This window comes from Spermophilus citellus (assembly GCF_964194105.1).
Source record: "Spermophilus citellus genome assembly, contig: SCAFFOLD_58, whole genome shotgun sequence".
Taxonomy (NCBI): Eukaryota; Metazoa; Chordata; class Mammalia; order Rodentia; family Sciuridae; genus Spermophilus; species Spermophilus citellus.
The window spans coordinates 533,741-552,707 of NW_027672891.1; the positions used below are offsets into that span (position 1 = coordinate 533,741).

The window sequence follows — 18,967 nt, forward strand, 5'->3', positions numbered from 1 at the left end:
GGGTTGAGATCACCTAGGGAATAAGGGGAGATAAAGAACAGAAGAGATCTAAGGCCTGGGTTCCTGTGGCTAGAAGTATGCATACTGAGGAGAATCCAGCAGAGAGTGAGGAGAGGAAAACCAGGAGGAGCAGAACCAGGGAAACGAAGGTCTTAGGGTCCAGGTGAAGAAAGTGTTTTAAGGAGGAGGGAGCAGTCAGGGTTGGGTCCAGTGCTGCTCAGGGGTCTTGTCTAGAAAGATATGAGGAGTGAGAATTAACTGCTGGATTTGGTGGGGCACATCAATGCTCTTGACAGTTGTTTTAGATGAGCAAGAAAATGGGTGATGGAGTGGTTGAGCTGATTGGGAGTCAGATCAATAGAAAATGGAAGAGAAGGAAGTGGATATACTAAAAAAAAATGGAAACCCAAAAGTTTTACTTCTAAAAAGTGAAGGAAAAAGGAAGATAAGTAAAGTGGAAATGGGCTCGAGGGAAAGTTGCTTGTGTTCTCATGTTGAGTATGTTTGTATGCTAAGGAATGTCTAGTGGCAGTGGTCTGATGTAGGGGTAGGGGAGGGACAGTTTAGGAGTAAAGGAGAAAAGCGAAGAGGTTGGCCTGAGGCAGCACAATTTATCCAGGGGTTCCAGGGGGGAAGCATTAATGCGGACACATTTGTAGATTCGATGGTGTGAATATGTGGAAGTTCTTTTCTCATTGTTTCATTTTTTGTTTTCTTGTTTTTTAATTTTTTTTTCTTAAGGGGAAGATCTTGGTCTGGCATTTGAAGTACCACCACATATGAAAAACAAAGCCCTCTTTCCTGCTTGTGTTTTGAAGGTAATTATTTAGGAAAATTTTGGTATAATTATAATCTGCTTGATATTCATTATTTTGTATTAAGTTAATTTTTAAAATTTTGTCCTTTATTCAATGCTAGAATGCTGAACTAAAATTTAACTTTGGTGAAGAAGAATTTAAGTTTCCACCAAAAGATGGTTTTGTTGCTCTTTCCAAGGCACCAGATAGTTACGTTGTCAAATCACAGCACACAGGTATTGCATCTGTGCGGGTAAGATTTTCTAGATTGGGGCATTAGTGAAAACTCTAGTAAGTAGGGTTTCTCATAGTGAGTCACATATCCCTTTCTTTCTGTTTACTCTTTCTTTTCTATTTACTCTGTAAAATTGAATTTTAAAACCTAATTCATAAACCCTAGTTTCAGTTTAGGCATTTAGGGCATCTCAGTCATGGTGGTAAATGACAGCTAACATGTGTGGCTTGTGCCATGGTAGAATGTTAAGTGCTTTACATGGGCTATTTGATCTTCACAACAACTCTATAATGTAGAAGTCTTTCCATTTTACGGACAAAGAGCCTGAGGAATAGGGACTTGAAGTAACTTGCCCAAGGTGCCAGGGCAAATAAGTGGTAGAACTAAATTCAAATCCAAGCAATCTGGCTTCAAAGCTTATGCTTTTACCCATTGTATTGTAATATGTTTTATTTATTTAAATTAAGAACATTCCCTAGCTAGTTTATCACAAAACAAATAAGTCATTTCACAGACATATCAATTACAATCATTTCAAGTAGGTTTCATTTAAAGAAGCCTTATTTCATTTTAGGAATTTTAGCCTTATCGTATCTTGTTTTACTTTCACCTATACTTATTGATAATTTTTATTAAAAATTTTGATGCTGGAATGCTCATCCTCATGTTTTACAAATAATGGTATTTTTAGGCATGATTTAAAAGTGTTCTAATACTTTTTATTCTCCAAAGGTAATGCGCAGGTGACACAAACAAAGTTTCTTCCCAATGCTCCAAAAGCTCTCATCGTTGAACCCTCTCGTGAATTAGCTGAACAAACTTTGAATAATGTCAAGCAGTTTAAGAAATATGTTGATAATCCTAAATTAAGGTAAGTTTTCCTTTTATACCCAACTGCCTGTTATCTTTAGATTGGAAGTGTTTTGGAAGAAGAGTAAAGTAGAACAAAAAGAGGTGTGTGTGTGTGTGTGTGTGTATATATATATATATATATATATATATATATATATATATATATGTATATATAGTATACATGTGAGGTATATAAGTATACTTTGACATACAGTAACAATGTTTGCATATAAAACTTCATACATTTGGTAAGTAATGGATTTGATTTTTCGTGGTTAATCAAACAATGTTAGAGTGAAAATTAACTTTTTTAAAGGGAGCATTTCATTCAGTGTTAGATTAATTTTATCCCTTCATCTGCATGGAAAGTTACTGCTCTGGTTTCTAGCATGGTTTTGAACTTCTTTCCCATGGTGGTGACTTATTTCTGTTGGGCATTCAGACACAGAGCTCTTTCTGCCATTGGAAGAAGGCCATAAGCTAAGTGATCTCGTGGAATTTCTCGCTCAGTAGCAATCCCTTTGCTATTAAGAAAGGCATAGCATATAAGTAGACTACTCTCTGTTAATTTGAAACTTGCTTTTTGTTAATCTTAAGAAAGGCATAGCAAGTAAGTAGACTACTCTCTGTTAATTTGACACTTACTTTTTGTTAATTTTTCTTTTAATTAATTTTTTCTTGAAACAATCCACACCATAAAATTCACCATTTAAAATTGTACAATTTAACAGTTTTTAGTATGTTCACAGGATTGTACAACCATCACCACTATCTGAAGTCCAGAAACTGAATTTTTTGACATCACAAGGTTCTGACTTTTTAATAGTGGATTTTTTTTTTTTAATGGGTGGAGGGCGTTACCAGGGATTGAACTCAGGGGCACTTGCTCATTGAACCACATCTCCAGCCCTATTTTGTATTTTTTTTAGAGACCGGGTCTCAATGAGTATTTTAGTGCCTCGCCATTGCTGGGGCTGGCTTTGAACTTGAGATCCTCCTGCTCAGCCTCCCGAGCCGTTGGGATTTAATAGTGTACTTATTGATGAGTTAAGCAAATTGATTGGGATAAATTACATCTGTAATAATAATTCCTAATTTTAGTTTGAGGATTATTACTTATTTGGGAAATATTCAGATATCTACTTTGTGTGAAGTCTTAGGCTAGGGACTAAGGATACAACAAGGAGAATTAATCTGTGCTTTCAGAGAACTAAGTGTGGAGCTGTGGGGTAGTGTGGAGGGAAAACAAAAAATGAGTTTGGTAAATGCTTGAGCGTGTGTGAGGGAAAGCCACCCCAGGAGCACATGCACGGCCAGGGCGACTGCTCAGTATGAGACTCAGAGACCTCTTCCTGCGAGTATTTTTGTAAGATTATAAAATGCCAATTGACTTGATCTTATGCTGTTATGTATAAGATATTATGCCTGTGAACAAAGGCTGGGAGGGAAGAAGAATAAAAACAATTCACTGGTGAAGTTGATAAAATTGTGGGTTACCCATTTGGTATTATACAAATGAACCTTTTCCTTCTTTTAAAACCCAGCAGAGATCCTGATATTTCCAGGAAGCCCTCCTGGTTGTCCCAGCCCAGTCCTCTCTCCCTGCTCCTGTGTGACAGGCAACGTCTGCCTCGCTTTCCTCCTATGTGGTGTCATGTGTCGGTGTTCCTTGTTTTAAATGTAAAAAACTTTCCTGTTACTCAGGAAAAGGAAAAGGCAGTGGTCCTTTTATATTCTTCAACTCTGCAGTTCTGTACATAAGAGCATACATTGTTGTGTATGTGTGTATTTAACTTCTGTGAAGTTTATAAGATAAATATATCAGATTATGAAGGAGGACTTACGTATTGTGGGGCAAGAAAGGATAGCTTTAGGATAATAGTTGAAAACAGGAACTTGGGGGCTCACATACAAATCTATTGGTTCCATCCCCTGGCAGTAATGAATCAGAATTTCTAGGGACTAGGAATTAGAACTGTTTTTTTTTTTTTAAGAAAAAAGGTGCTTCCAGGTGATTTTTAGGTAGCCAGTCTGCTTTTGGGCATTGCTGGGTTTAGGAAGCATAATGGCTCTGGTGTGATGGTGTTTAAGGAATGTGGCAAGATGGATTAGGAATTATTTATTTTGTAATGCTTTTTTTTTCCTTTTTTCTTTTATTTATTTATTTATTTTTACGTGCTGCTGAGGATTGAACCCAGGGCCTCACATATGCTAGCCAAGTGCTCTACCACTGAGCTACAACCCCAGCCCTTGTTCTGCTTTATGGTAGATTTTGTGATCTATGTTGCTTAAAATAAAGGTAGGCATCCATAAAGCTGATTTAAAAAAAATTCTTTTTAGTTGTAGATGGACACAATACTTTTATTTTATTTGTTTTTTGTGGTGCTGAGGATTGAACCAAGTACCTCATGTGTACTAAGCAAGCACTATCCCACTGAGCTATACCCCTAGCCCACACAAAGCTGATTAATTTTTAATTAGTCATATGATCATTAAACTCATTGCTGAAACATTCGTTTTCTTAGTGTTTTCCAGTGTTTTAAAAATGAGTAATCAAAACAATAAAATTAATAAAAGAATATACTTCTGATTGAAAGTTATATAGTTAGCTACGTGTGGTAGTACACCCCTATAATAATACCAGCAACTTAGGAGGCTGAGGCAGGAGGATTACAAGTTCGAGGCCAGCCTAAGAATCTTAGTGGGGCCCTCAGCAAGGCACTGTCTCAAAATCACAAATGAAGCTGGGTGTGGTGGCACATGCCTGTAATCCAGTGGCTCTAGAGGCTGAGGCAGGAAGATCACAAGTTCATAGCCAGCCTCAGCTACTTAGGCCCTAAGCAGCTTAGTGAGACCCTGTCTGAAAATTAAAAAAAAAAAAAAGGTTGGAGGTGAGGCTCAGTGGTTAAGTCCTCTGGGTTTAATCCCTGGTACCAAATAAATAAATAAATTAGGTGCAGAATGTGCTTATTGGCCATTTGTATTTTTTGAAGAAATATATGTTCAAATCTTGTCCATTTTTAAATTGGGTTGTCTTTATATTGTTGATTAGTAGGACTTCTTTATATATTTTGATATTCAGTGGTAAAGAAAAAGAAACTTACGTGGCTGCCTCAGGAAGTAATTTTGTCTGCTCTTTATTAAATGATAATTTTTTTAACTAGCTATTTTGAGATACAATTCACATTTATAATTCACCCTTTACAATGTAAGTTTGTTTTTAGTTTTGACTATATTCACAGACTTGACTGTAATCACTCCCCTGTAACTAATTTTAGGCCATTTTCATCATTCCCAAGAGACACTCTGTGCCCATTGGCAGTCAGTCCCATTTTCCCCTAACCCTCCCATCCCTAGACAACGACAAAGACAATTTTCTCTCTTTGTAGACTCGCCTGTTGTAGACATTTTGTATACATGGAATTGTCTGTTCTTTTGTGACTGGCTTTTTTCACTTAGTATAATATTTCAGGGGTCATCCCTGTGGCAGCATGTATCAGTACATCATTTTATTGCGGAAAATACTATCAAAGTATCTATTCCAAAGGTGTGGAAGATCCATACTTTGGTTTATCCCTTCGTCAGTTGGTAGGCATTTGGACTGATCGTGACTGTTGAGTTTGAGCTACTACGCTATAAGCATTCATGCACAAGTTTTTGTGTGGACATGTTCTCATTTCCCCTGAATATATAGTCAGGAGTGGAATTGCTAGGTCATGTGGTTAGGAATCAGCATTCTAAAGTGGCTGTCCCACTTTTGTTCTAATAGCAATAAATGAGGGTTCTAATTTCTCTACATCTTCAGCAACATATGGGGTCTATGTTTTTGAGTGTATTTATCCTAGTGAGCAAAAATGTTATCTTCCTTTGGTTTTTACTTGCTCTATCATTATTATTAATAATATTGCACATTATTCATGTGTTTATTGCCCATTTGAATATTTTGAGAGAAATATATTTTTAAATCTTATCCATTTTTAAATTGGGTTATCTTTATATTGTTGTGTTGTAGGAGTTCTTTATATAGTTTGGTATTTTATTCAGTATGTTAGATACATGATTTGCAAATATTGTCTCCCTTTCTGTGAATTATTGTTTTCCTCTCTTGATAGTATCCTTTGAAGTTATTAATTTCTCTGAAGTCTAATTTATTTTCTTTTTGTCACTGTTTTGGTGTTTATATGTAAGATAGTGTTTGTCTAAACCAAGGTCATGAAAATTTGCTCTTGTGTTTTCTATGAATCTTATAATTTTAGGTTCTACTTTTGATCTCTGATCCATTCTGAGATAATTTTTGTGTATGATATGAAGGAGGGATTTATGATTATTTAGTCTTTTGCATGTGCCCTTTTGTTGAAATGAGAAAAATTTAAACAGCACAAAAGAATATATATATATGTATTTTTTATTTTTATGTGGTGCTGAGGATTGAACCCAGTGCCTCACACCTACTAGGCAAGAGCTTTACCACTGAGCTACAACCGCAGCCCACAAATACTATTTTATAAAAGTTAGTCGTCTTTCACTTCATGCTTGATCTGTAGTTATCCTTACTAGCGGCAAGCTTTTAAAATGGGTTTTTATCTCTTCTTTCAGAAACATTTCCCACATGTAAGAAGTGCACGTGTGTATATATAGAAAAAAGTCATAGAAACCACGTTAGAGAAGCTTGAGTCATTCCAATGTAGAAGGATATGGAGATGGGGACCAGTTTTTCTGTGTTCTGAGCTTTCACGCATACTCTTCAGTTGCTTTACTGTGCCTTAGCATTGTGTATGGCTACCAGAAAGGAAGTGCTTTGCTTCTGACCTTATCTGTACTTACTTTATGGTAGATTCTTTTTTTAATGACTTATTCCCACCAAAAAGAAACATGTACAAATCAGTGTAAAGCAGACTTTAATGTTCTTTCTACATTATCATTTGATATTTATTTCAGGGAGCTTCTGATAATTGGAGGTGTTGCAGCACGGGATCAGCTCTCTGTTTTGGATAATGGGGTGAGTTGTGCATATGTATGTATAGAGAGAAAAAGGTCAATAGAAATCAGGTTACAGAAGCTTGAACCATCCTAATTTTTAAAAAGTAGCATTATGTGTTGTCATTTGGCAATATAGGGCAATTAATTAAGAGTCACTCTTTTTTGGGATAATGGGGAGAAAGAACTGGTGTTGAAGATAAAAATGCTAATAAGGTAGATGCAGAGTAGAGTAGAAGGTTTTGCAGTGACCCTTGGGAAGGATAAATAATGTTAAGACAGTCTATAGTGGTTCCATTGAGGAGAGAAATGAGTTCATCTATGTGGAAGGCTGTGCTCAGGCATGTCATTTTGAAGTACAAAACTAAGATTGTGTGATGATCCCTAGTAGTGTGGAAGAAGTTTGGAAAATTCTTAACTGCTGGTCAGTTTTATGAAGGTTAGTATTTTATATATACACCCACATATAATATTGAAACAATTTTTTTTCTTACTAATTTTCCTTTCCAAATATTTAATAATGTAACTTAAACCATCTGATACTATTTCATGACAGGTATGTTACCCTCCAATTCCACTGGTGCCCCTGTCAAACTAAATTTGATACTGAGTAGACTTAGATTTGACCTGGTCTGGTATATTAAGAGCAAGGAGACATATTCTTATACTCATTAGTACTATTCTGAATAATATTGCTTTGATATATTTTTATTTAGTGTTATATTTTCCTTTAGAGGTTTGTAATACAGATTTAATAGGCTTATTCCTAGTTTTAATTTCTTTTAACCCAAACCTAATTTTTTCACAAGATAACTAAATTTCTCATCTCCTATTTTCTAGCTGCAGAACTTTGAGGGAATTAGATCTGCTTTCATTAGACTTATTTCAAAATTAGATACTAACTGAAGCCAATAGCAAAGTAAAAGCAGAGTTATTCCCTGGCTTTCTTGGCAGAATTTGATTTTATTCTACTTCTTAGGAAATCTGATATGTTCACCTTCTGCTCTTCTTCCATTATACATTTTCTCTGTTATTTTTCCCCATCCCTCTTTTGGGTCCTATGTTGGGGTACAAGTCAGTTTTGGAGTTACAGAGTAGAATTATTTTAGTTTGTAACTTTTAAAGTTGATATATTGTGTACCATGTGCAGGTGAGGCCACATGGAGTGATTAGTGCTATTGTACAAGTCAAATATTTCTTTCAGACTTTTTTTTTTTAAACCTGTGGTTGTTTGTATCTGTTTCTGGTCCACTTTACCTGCTGAAATCAAGGAGGGTGGAAACTGAATGGTTCAGTCCTGTACTAAGGAGATGTTACGCACAGTGCCCGAATGCTGTTTTGTTCACTGATACGTACAGACCTCTCGTTATGCTTGGTACATAGTAGATTGTTAATACATTGAACAGATTTTATTTTCACATTTTCAGATAACATTCTCAAAGTTGAACTGGCTTCTCATTATCATTATAAATGAAACAATGGTTCATAAATATCCATTTCATTTTTCATGAGAATATAAGTTCCTCATACTAGATCGCTGAAGTCCCTTCAGAATGGTGCTCTGTTTGTCAAGGGGTGAGATATTGAAGCAATGGGACTGGAGGAATAACTTGGTTAGGAGAAAGCTATGTTTTTATTCTAGGTTGGAGAAAATAATAAAAAAGAATAGAAGTATTTATGATTTCTCATGTCTATCGATAAATAAGTTTTGAGTTGTCTAATAAATTAAATGATTTTATGTGATAACCTTATTTGTTGGTTCACACAAGTAGATCCACATACGCATTTAAAAATACCTAACTATGGGGCTGGGGTTGTAGCTTAGTGGTAGTGTGCTTGCTTAGCATGTGTGAGGTACAGGCACTGGGTTTGATCCTCAGCACCACATAAAAATAAAAGTATCGTGTCTGTTTACAACTAAAAAAAATTTAAAAAAAACCAACTAACCTTTATTGGCTGTTTTTTTAGAAATGAGCCAGGCACTGTGCTAAGTGCCTAACATTTTCTTATTTAGTTCTCACAATAGCACTCTGAGATGGTACTCTTCCCCATTTTTACCTATTTGAAAGAGGGCTAATACCAAATATTAAGTAACATGCCCCAAAATGAACAATTCACAGATAGAGCTTCACTCTGAAGCCATGATCCTCATCACTGTCCCTTTGTATTTGACTCTAAGACAAGTGTCGGAGAATGCAGAGTATTTTTTGTACTGGCCTGGAGGTTCCCTGTATTATTCTCTTTTGTCTATGTTTGGAAATCTTTATGATAAATTCAAAATGGCTGTCATTTGAATTTTGAACTTTAGGTTTGAATCCCAGCATGAGTACTTACTAGCTGTGAAATCTAAATGTGTCTGACTTTAGCATTCTAAACTTCAGTGTCCTTATTTAAAAATAGGAATAATAGCTGGGTGCAGTGATGCATGCCTATAATCCCAGTGACTGGGAGGCTAAGGCAGGAGGATTCTAAGTTCAAGGCCAGCCTCAGTAATATAACAAAACTGTCTCAAAATAATATATAAAAAGGGCCAATGATGTAGCTCAGTTGTAGGACATTCCTATGCTCAATCTCCTGTGCCGCAAAGAATAAATGTTAATATTTAATAAATATAAATTAATATTAATTAATTTTATGTAATGGTCACATGAAATGAAACTTGTAAGACATTAAATGTATAGTGCCTATTCATTATAAGCAAGTGAGAATTAGTAATTATTAGTGTTTTCTTGGACAGTCTGATCACCATTACTGTTAATTATATCCAAGTTTATTGAGCACTTGGCAAACTAAGCATCGAGTGCTTTATGTGTCTTCTCAATTATCACAACCATCTTGCAAAAACAGATGGTATTCGCCCCACTAAAAACTAAGAAAATTGAGGGGCTGGGGCTGGGGCTTAGTGTTAAAGTGCTTGCCTCGCATGTGTGAGGCACTGGATTTGATCCTCAGCACCACCTAAAAATAAATAAAGATACTGTGTGTTCATCTACAACTAAAATTTTTTTTTTTTTTAAATACGAAAGTTGATACTAAAAGATACCAGAGAAGATAAGGTCAAACAGCTGAGTATGTTAGAACTGGGACTTGACTCCTGATTTTTTGTTTTGTTTTGTTTTGTTTTAGTAGTGGTTTTGGTAGTACTAGGGATTGAATCCTGGGCCTTGTGTATGCTAGGTAAGGACTATCTCCCAGACCCTTGAATACTGGTTTCATTTCAGAATATATGTTAATTTATCTGATTTTTTTAATGCTTAGAAAATACAAATTTTATATATCAGGCTTTTATAGTTAAGGTTGTCCAATCAGTTGACAAAATCTTCACATTAATTTCCAAATATAATTTTATTATACAGCATTATCTATAGCTCCTTTTTTATAAATTGACTGTGACTACTTCAATATACATGTTTTTGTTGTAAGTAGACAATTATTGGTTGCCATTTTAAAGTTATTCTAATAGTTCTTCAGTTCTCATTAGGTGCTTCTTTTGCTATTTTGCAGGTTGATATTGTTGTAGGCAACCCAGGAAGACTAGATGATTTGGTGTCAACTGGAAAGCTGAACTTATCTCAAGTTAGATTCCTGGTCCTGGATGAAGCTGTATGTTGAAATATAGTCATGCTTTCAAAAGAACTTTGCTTATGCTTTTTTAGATAAAATATGTAAAGTGAAAAAACACAATTCAGTCATGAGCTCACTAACTAAAGATAATAATAATTGTTAACAGTTTGGCCTATTTTCATCCATTCTTTATATTGATATAAATACAATTGATACCTTCAACACTCCAGCATATAGGCACAGGCAACTTTCTTGTTAGGATGCCTAAAGCTTAAGAAATAATGCCAAGAGTTAATAAGTAGGATGGCATATTAAAAAACTTCCACATAGCAAACAAAACAATTAGTTATATGAGGAAAAAGTTACAGAATGGGAGATAATCTTTGCTAGCTACTTTGCTGACAGATTATTAATGTCTAGAATATGTAAAGAACTCAAAAACCTTTACACCAAAAAATCAAATAACTCAATTAGTAAATAGAATAGATACGTCTCAAAAGAAGAAATACAAATGGCTTGCAAATATATGAAAAAATGTTCAACATCATTAGCAGTTAGGGAAATGCAAATCAAAACTACACTGAGATTTTATCTCACCATTCAGCATGGTAGTCATCTAGAATACAAGCAATAATAAATGCTGGAGAGATTGTGGAGAAAAAGGAACACTTTTATACTGTTGGTGGGAATGTAAATTTGTATAACTACTTATGTAAGTCAGTATGGAAGCTCCTCAAAAGACTAGTCATGAAACCACCTTGCAACCCAGCTATACCACTCCGTGGTATTTGTCCTAAAGAGTTAAAGTGAACATACTACAGTGATATATGCATACCCATGTTTATAGCAGCACAATTCATAATAGCCAAACCATGGAACCCATCTAGGTGTCCATTAACAGATGAATGCATAAATGAAATAGTATATAAACACAATGGAGTTTTATTCAGCCATAAAGAAGAATGAAAGTATGTCATTTGCAGGAAAATGGATAGAACTAGAGACCATTATGATAAGGGAAATAAACTAAATTCAGGAAGTCAAGGGTTGTATGTTTTCTCTCATATATGGAAGCTAGAGAGGTAAAAGAAAAAGAAAGGTAGGGGTGGATCTCATGAAAATCAAAGGGAGATCAGTAGAGGAAAGAGACCAAGGGGTGAGAAGTGGGGAGGAAAGGGGGAAGTGTTGGGGAACGATATTGGCCCAATTATATTTTTATATTGGGTGCATGTACGATAAGTAACAATTCCATCATTATGTACAACTGTAATGTACCAATAAAATAATGTAGAAAAAGAAAATTCAGAATATTCTATTAGAAAAAAATACAGTTGACGCTTCATACAAAGTGCTCTTTTAGTGCCTCCACCCAGCACACCAACCACCAAGGCACTGTCACTGGCCAAGGTCTACTAGGGGATGAGCCAAGAGTCGGGCATGCAGGCCTCCTGAGCAAACACAGAGCAAGAGCAGAGGCCCTATTATTCTTAGCATACTCCTAGGATTGAGTCTGACCTCCAGCCTGAGTTCACTTCTTACCCTCCCTCAGAAATGCCCAGGGAATTCCCAGGCAGAGTGCCAGGGACCCTTGCAAGAGGGATAAATCCTGCCTCCACCTCCCTCCCCTGGGACCTTATCTCACCACCCACCTGGCACAGATGGAGACATCTAATGCAAAACTGGTGACTTCCATGGGGACTTGCTTTTTAAGTGCCAAGGATGGGTCTCGTGTGTGCATGCAAGAGGGTATGTGGTGTGGCCTGTGCAAACAAGGATGGGCAGTCACATGCCCAAGGAAGACAGATACCCTGTAACTCAGAAGGGAATGGTAAAGCAGGCACACCTGGGTCCAGGAGGGAAACATCCATATCACCTGCATCACACTAGTCTCTTGAGTCCTGGTGTCAGCCTGAGTGAGGGATGAGCAGGTGTTCTGAGATAGGTGGCAGGCAGGATTATGATGGACAAAAAGGGGTGCAGAAAGGAACTGTGGCTTGTCCACAGTTGTAGAGAACAATAGGCAGGGCCTGACCAAAGCCCAGATAAGGGATGTACAAGCTGGGTCTCACTTCACACATGGGCCACAGGTGACTCCACCCTGAGCACTCGGGAGCTGGGTCCTAGGCAGAGATTTGGTGGTGGCAGCTTCCTAGGTTGTGGTTGGAGCAGAGCCAGGGGTGAGTATCCTCTGCAGGACCCACAGAGTAAAAAAGGGGTTAAGCACAAGGCAGAGTGGACAGTGACTCTGGTCTTAGGCATGTCACCTGGCCACTCTGAAGCAGGGACAGCCTTAACTCAGTTCAGGCCTCCAGTCCACACCTACTCACACATCCCATCCCAGGCTGGGATTCTTTCCAAGGCCTTCCTTCTAGAAGGTTGGATGGTCTGATGGCCAGAAGATGAAAACCACCTGAGTTTCTTCATGCAAGGGGAGCTTGACCCATCACCAACAGCCAACCCCACAGGAGAGTGGGCTAATAGCCCAGAGCACAGGAGAAACTTGGCACCCCAAACCCGCCAAGCACCGCCCCCCCCAAAGAGTCACCAAGCCACTGGGGGAGCCACATGCTTTTTCTTTTTGCCTATTCAGGCTCCTTATGATCTCCTCCAGTTTACTTCTGTGGCCTTCTAAAATAGCCATTAATTAGAGCCTGGTAATTAACTTTCTGGTTCAAATAATATTTTGCAAAGGAATTCCATTAAAGAGTTGATTTGCATATCCTCAGACGTGAGGCCTGGTAATAGGCAGGGCTACTTGGGGAAACTGGAGGAGATCCCACTGTACCCTCAGGCTGCCTGGCATCCAGTTAAGAGGATAGTCAGAGAACTTGGGATATTCTTCCCAAGAAAGTGGGCAGCTTGTTCATAAAACCAGCCAACAAAGTTTCACATGCCCAGACAGAAAATGCACCATGTACAAAGATATGCATGCATGGGGACCCAAAGAGATCACGCTGCACACTTGAGCACAGCTGGGCATATGTAAACACTCATGCACACACTGGTACACACAAATACAAGAAGAAAGCACACAATAATAATAATTGTAACCAACACTTAACTGAGCACTTACACTGAGTCATCTACCTATATTTAATCTACAAAAATAGCTACTTCATATGGCCCAATCTGACATGACGTCATATTGGTCTGTTCCAAAAGCTGTACATGTATTAACTCATTTAAAATGCACAGACATGTACAAGAACATTTACATACCACATATAGACACCTTCACAAGGACAGGGGAATACTAGCAAAAATACAAAAACATGTACACACACTTGTTCAAAGAAAGGGTTCTCCAGCCTTTGAAACCCCAATCTGGAGCTGATCACATTCTCACCAGCTAATTTCCACCATTCCTAAAAATACTGCCCAGTTCAGATCTCTGGAAGGTACACAAGGGAGCTGCAGATATAAAAGGAGGGCAATAAAAATGAGAAAGCAAAAATAAATTGGCTCTTCTATGTGTCCAAGTCGTGTTCTGTGGCTTTCCCCTTCCTCTCTGGAATTGAGGCTCAGAATCAGGTGCTCACAATTATGGCTCTGGTCAACCCTGCCCCCACCCCCAAGGTGCCCATAAGGCTCCAAGTTAAAAGCTGCAGTCAGGAGGGGTTCTGGTTAAAGGGCCTGACTACTCTGAAGGTCCCACCTCCATGCCTTTGAGGGCATGCCTCAGTTTCCCTGGATCTAACAGTACCTTCACTGCCTATCTCCCTGTAGGGCAGAAGAGCTCTCACAGTGCTATATAAACACAAAGCCTCCTTAGAACAACTGCTGTATTAAGAATTAAATCTGATTCCCTTGTGGAGAGGCAGGGAGAAGAGAGTAGAGGGAGGGCAAGGCCCAGCAAGCAGTCCTTGCAGGTAATTAATGAACTCCCTGTCCTACCACTTATCTGTAGAGTTTAACAGGCCACCTACACTGGCCTCTGGGCGCTGAGGAAGTCCAAACAAGGCAACCAAGAGTTCTGCAAAGGACTTGTGGGAACATTCTGGAGGCAAAGGACAGGAAGAGACAAGTCTCAAAAGAAGCAGCACCATTGACCATTAAACTTGGGAAAGCAATATTCAATAACAAACAACTAAATGGAAAGATAACAGAGAAATACCATTTTTCTACCTATTCATGACAGTGACTATTTTAATGATAACATTCAATTATTTTAAAGAGTGTAAGGAAAGAGGTAGGCACTCTCAAAAATTAGGGGAGAGTAAATAATTACAGGCTTTTGGTGATAAGTATTTTTATCAAAAACCTCAAACTTCATATTCTTTGACTTAGTAATTCCATTTCTAAAACTTTATCCTTTGGGAAAAAGTCAGAGATAGACAAAAATTAATACCCAAGAATTTAATTCCCCACATTATTTTTAATAAAGAAAAACTGGACATAACTAAATGCCTAAATTATTAAAAGTAAGGGTGGCTCAAACATAAGATAGAACAATGAAACAGGGCATGGTGGTGCACACCTGTAATCCCAGTGACTTGGGAGACTAAGGCAGGAGGACCACAAGTTAAAAGCCAGCCTCAGCAATTCAGCAAGGCCCTGTCTCAAAATAAAACATAAAAAGGCTGGGGAGGTAGCTCAGTGGTTAAGCACCTCTGGGTTCAATCCTTGGTGCCAAAAAACAAATAAAGATAAGGCAATGAACTTTTTTTTTTTTCTTGGTACTGGGGACTGAACCCAGGAGCTCTCTCCATTGTGCTACATCCTCAGCTCTTTGTACTTTTTGAGACAGGGTCTCACTAAGTTTCCAAGGCTGGTCTTAAATTTGGAATCCTCCTGCCTGATAGAGCATCCCTGCAGCAATGAACTTTTCAGATAGACTTTTAAAACACACAGAGGAGAGATTCACTTCCCCAGGTATAAAAAGGAAGAAGGGTCACTTTGCCCAGCCACTTCTCATGTTCAAGGTTAATAAAGATCTTTCTGGCTTAATTCACTTTATCAGCCACAGCAACATCTATTATCTCTCTTGAATTTTAGAATGACACTGCATGGTAACTTCTTATTATTCCCACATTGTAGATAAGAAAATTGAGGCTTACCAAGACAAAGTGACTTATCCCTAGCAATATTAACTAAGACTGAAAACACACAACACTTGACTCTTTCCCACGGAATTTTTTATTTAATAAAATTTTAGAAACATTTTAAGAAATGTGAGAGACCCAGTGCTAAATGCTAAGGAAACAGCACTGAATAGGACAGATACTTTCAAATAAGTATGTGCTGAATGTATTAATATTAATGTCTCCAAGGACATTTTCATCATTGTGCCCATTTCACAAGTATATAACTGAGGCTCAGAAAGCCTAAGTGACTTGCCCCAGGAATATCTGGCTTCAAATCAAAGATCACATACTCCCATTACTTTTGGTGTGGTCTGAACCGCCCTACCATCTCACCATCTCCATGCTTCACAAACCAGCCCCAAGGGAAGGTGGAGAAGGACCAGACTCTCCCTGCCTACAGTAGGGGATGAAATGGGAACACATCCAGGCCAGGGTGCCCAGCCCCTTCTGAAGGACTGTACACAACCAAAGCAAGAGAACAACTTCTACCTTCCTTTCCCCCTGTTCCTTACCAAGCTTCCTCTCTCTCCTTCCTTCAGGGACTGCCTCACCCCCAAGGAACAGAATTGACCTCTGCCTACTCAGGGCCGTTGGGGAATCCCCAGAAGCCCCCACCACAACTTCCAAGTATCTCCCCTTCCTAGTCCTCCATCATCTGTAATCCCACCATTACTAACTTTTCCAACAGCCCACACATTCCCTGGAAGAGGCAATGCATCTCTGCAGAACCAGCCCTGCTCACCTGCACCAGGTTGTGTTTACGAGTAAAGTCTTGCACTAGGCCAACTGACAAGAAAGGGAATGGGGTACTGCCACTACAGGGATAGAGACCAGTGGAGAGCCAGAGGAGACACAATCTTAGCACAGTATCAGGAGGAAAAAGGGATGAGGAAAGAATAATAATGCCAGTTGACCCCCAGCCCCTACCCCGCCACTCCTCAGGAACATTAATAAATTAATGAGTCACTTAGAAATCATCATCTGGGAAGGCAGAACCACCACATCCTGTATCACTTTTACCAACATTAAAACAGCCCTGTAAATGAACCACATTTCCAGCTTGCAAAATGAAAATGCTTTTGCCAGCACACCTTTCACCTGGAAAGCGCTCTGAGCAGCATTCATTTCTGCTATCCATGAGAGAAATGATTACCTGTCCTTGGTGCTTATTGCCAAAGCCTCTAAAGGAGAAATGAGTGTCTAAGGAGCCCAGGGACTATGCAGACCAGCTGGGAACCTCCCCCAAAGCCAGATTCAGGAGAATAAGTACAAAGGCTCAAACCTGTCCTATGGCTCTTGAGTCCACCAAGCCCCAGCTAGCCTAACTCCAATCTCACAATCAGAGAGCAGCATTTCCACACCTTAGGTACATTCCTCTCCCAGGGAGTAGAAAGATCGCAGCACGGAACCAACTGGTTCCCAACCTCTGGATCAGAGAGTTCAGTGCAAAAAAAGAACCTCCCTAACACAGCAGTTTGCAGAGCACACAGGCAGCATGGAACAAAGCTTCTTCAGTTACCATATAAATCACAGATTCACCCCAAGGTGGATTCAAGTGGCCACCCAACAATGCCCCGGGCTGTTCATCTTCATGGGAGGGCCACGGGGAACAAGGCTCACACTTACCACCCTAGAAGCCCTCAGCCCCTTTCCCATCCCTGTCCCCATCCACTCTCTCAGCACTTACCCCAGCCCCCAAGGAGAGACATGGCAGCCAGTGGAGGTCTTGTGGAGACAGGATTCAACTCTTCCTTACTGCTAAGCCAAACCAAAGGCAGCCTATTCTCTCCTCCAGCCTTCACTAACACAACCAACCCACTCGAAGAGTAGGAGTAGGTACCTCTCCACTAACCAGGTTTGACCATGAGAAAAGAAGAGGGGTCACCATAGTTAGTTTTACTCACTCAACTCCAAATAGAAAGACTCCAGGGACTGCCCCAGAGAAATATCTGCCTGCCCACCCACCCCAGCAGCAGCCGGGCAAATCTATTCCTAAGCAAAGCAACAAATCAGGAGCCCTCGTCTTTCAGCTCCAAGGCTGGGTAAAAGGATTTCAAACCCAGTCTCTTTGCCTGTTCATGGGAAATCTAGATTCCCTTTCTGTGCCAGAGAAGCTACCAAGCCAGATTTTGTTTACGGAAAATTAGTAAGACAATTCCACCACTGCCAGTGACATTCAGCTCCCACCTCTACCATTTACCCTCAATTTCAAAACCAGGCTTGTAGTTTCACTCCCAACCCCCACTCTGCACCCCCTTAACATGTAGCAAGGCTGACCTAAAGCCAGGACGGGGAGGACCTGCACGAGGTCATCTTAGCCATGCCCTGACCTCCCTGCCAGGGTTGCCAACCAAGCGCTTGCCAGTTGGGTTTCATAGCCGGCTTCCCGCTGGAGGGAGGTAAACACGACATGCATGCCGCCTGCTCCCAGGAGGGGAGACACACTCAGAGGCCGGATGCCTGCTGTCTCTTCTGCTCCCCAACAACCACCACTTGCACACAAAACAGGTTAGTACACAAGCCCCCGCATGCGGGTGCAGAGGGTCCTGACCCCTGCCAAGGAAAGCGCAGAGAAGGGCATGTTCCTGGGGAAGACAGCTGGAGGTGGGGGCCGGGCGGAGGGAAGGAGGCAGCAAACCGGGTGGCCTGCCGCCCAGACAATAACAAAGATGGGAAGGCGAGATTTTCAAAGACGCAGTAGCTGCACCCAGCACTGAGCTCTGGCCTGGCTGCATCTTCCTGCCAGGGCACGGCTGGTCCCCTGGGGCACCACGGCCATCAGAGAAAGGCTGAGGGTCCTGCCCAGGGTTGGGCTTGGCAGCTGGGGCAGGGAGCCAGCTGCAGGCAGTGGTGGGGATGGAAAGAGCAGCTCTGGGCTGATGGAAATTAGAGGTCTGACAATTCTACTGGGATGTGGAGGGGTACTCTCTGGTAAGATGCTAGGGTCAGTTAAAGAAGACACTCAACCTTGGGCAGGAGTTAGGCTATAACTTGCACTCCTTTGCCGGCTGGAACCAAGGAGGAGGGGAGAGACATTTTCATTCTACCTATGCTTCCCCTACAGGGAGTGCCAATCGTACACACGGACACAGCCCAGTGAAGGCAGCTGCCAGTGGCCTGAGATGTTGGGGCTGAATGCTGAAAAGCTCCTTGGTGCACCCCACTCTTTCACCTCCACAGGCTAGGCAGGGACACGTTCTAACTGGTAGAAGAATCCAACGCTCTGCCTGAGCAGAGTGGAAAGGTGCCTCTGGTTGGCACCACTCAAGGAGGAGGACCCAGTCCCCAAGAGGCTGTGCCCGCCCAGTGCCCCAACGTGCGTGGCCAGGATGGCTTGCCCTTGCCAGCTGTAGCCTGCTCCACTGCCGGTGACTCTCCAGCAGGCTGAACCACCTTCTTCCTCTCCTCTGCCCCACGGGCCACCTCCCTCTGGAATTTCCACACCTGCTCCCTGCTTG

The 18,967-nt window shown here is 40.3% G+C and overlaps 1 protein-coding gene across 2 annotated transcripts in view; it reads left to right on the forward strand.

The window, feature by feature from the left end:
• Positions 1-10,488, forward strand: part of LOC308640431 (ATP-dependent RNA helicase DDX1-like) — a 43,465-nt gene extending 32,977 nt beyond the window's left edge. For both annotated transcript variants that reach the window (XM_081312352.1, XM_081312351.1), the window contains 5 exons: positions 742-818; positions 919-1,033; positions 1,765-1,903; positions 6,823-6,883; positions 10,366-10,488. In XM_081312352.1, the coding sequence (XP_081168478.1) occupies positions 742-818; positions 919-1,033; positions 1,765-1,903; positions 6,823-6,883; positions 10,366-10,473 (500 nt within the window). In that variant the 3' untranslated portion in view covers positions 10,474-10,488. The remainder of the gene's footprint in view (positions 1-741; positions 819-918; positions 1,034-1,764; positions 1,904-6,822; positions 6,884-10,365) is intronic.
• Positions 10,489-18,967: the final 8,479 nt, after the last annotated feature.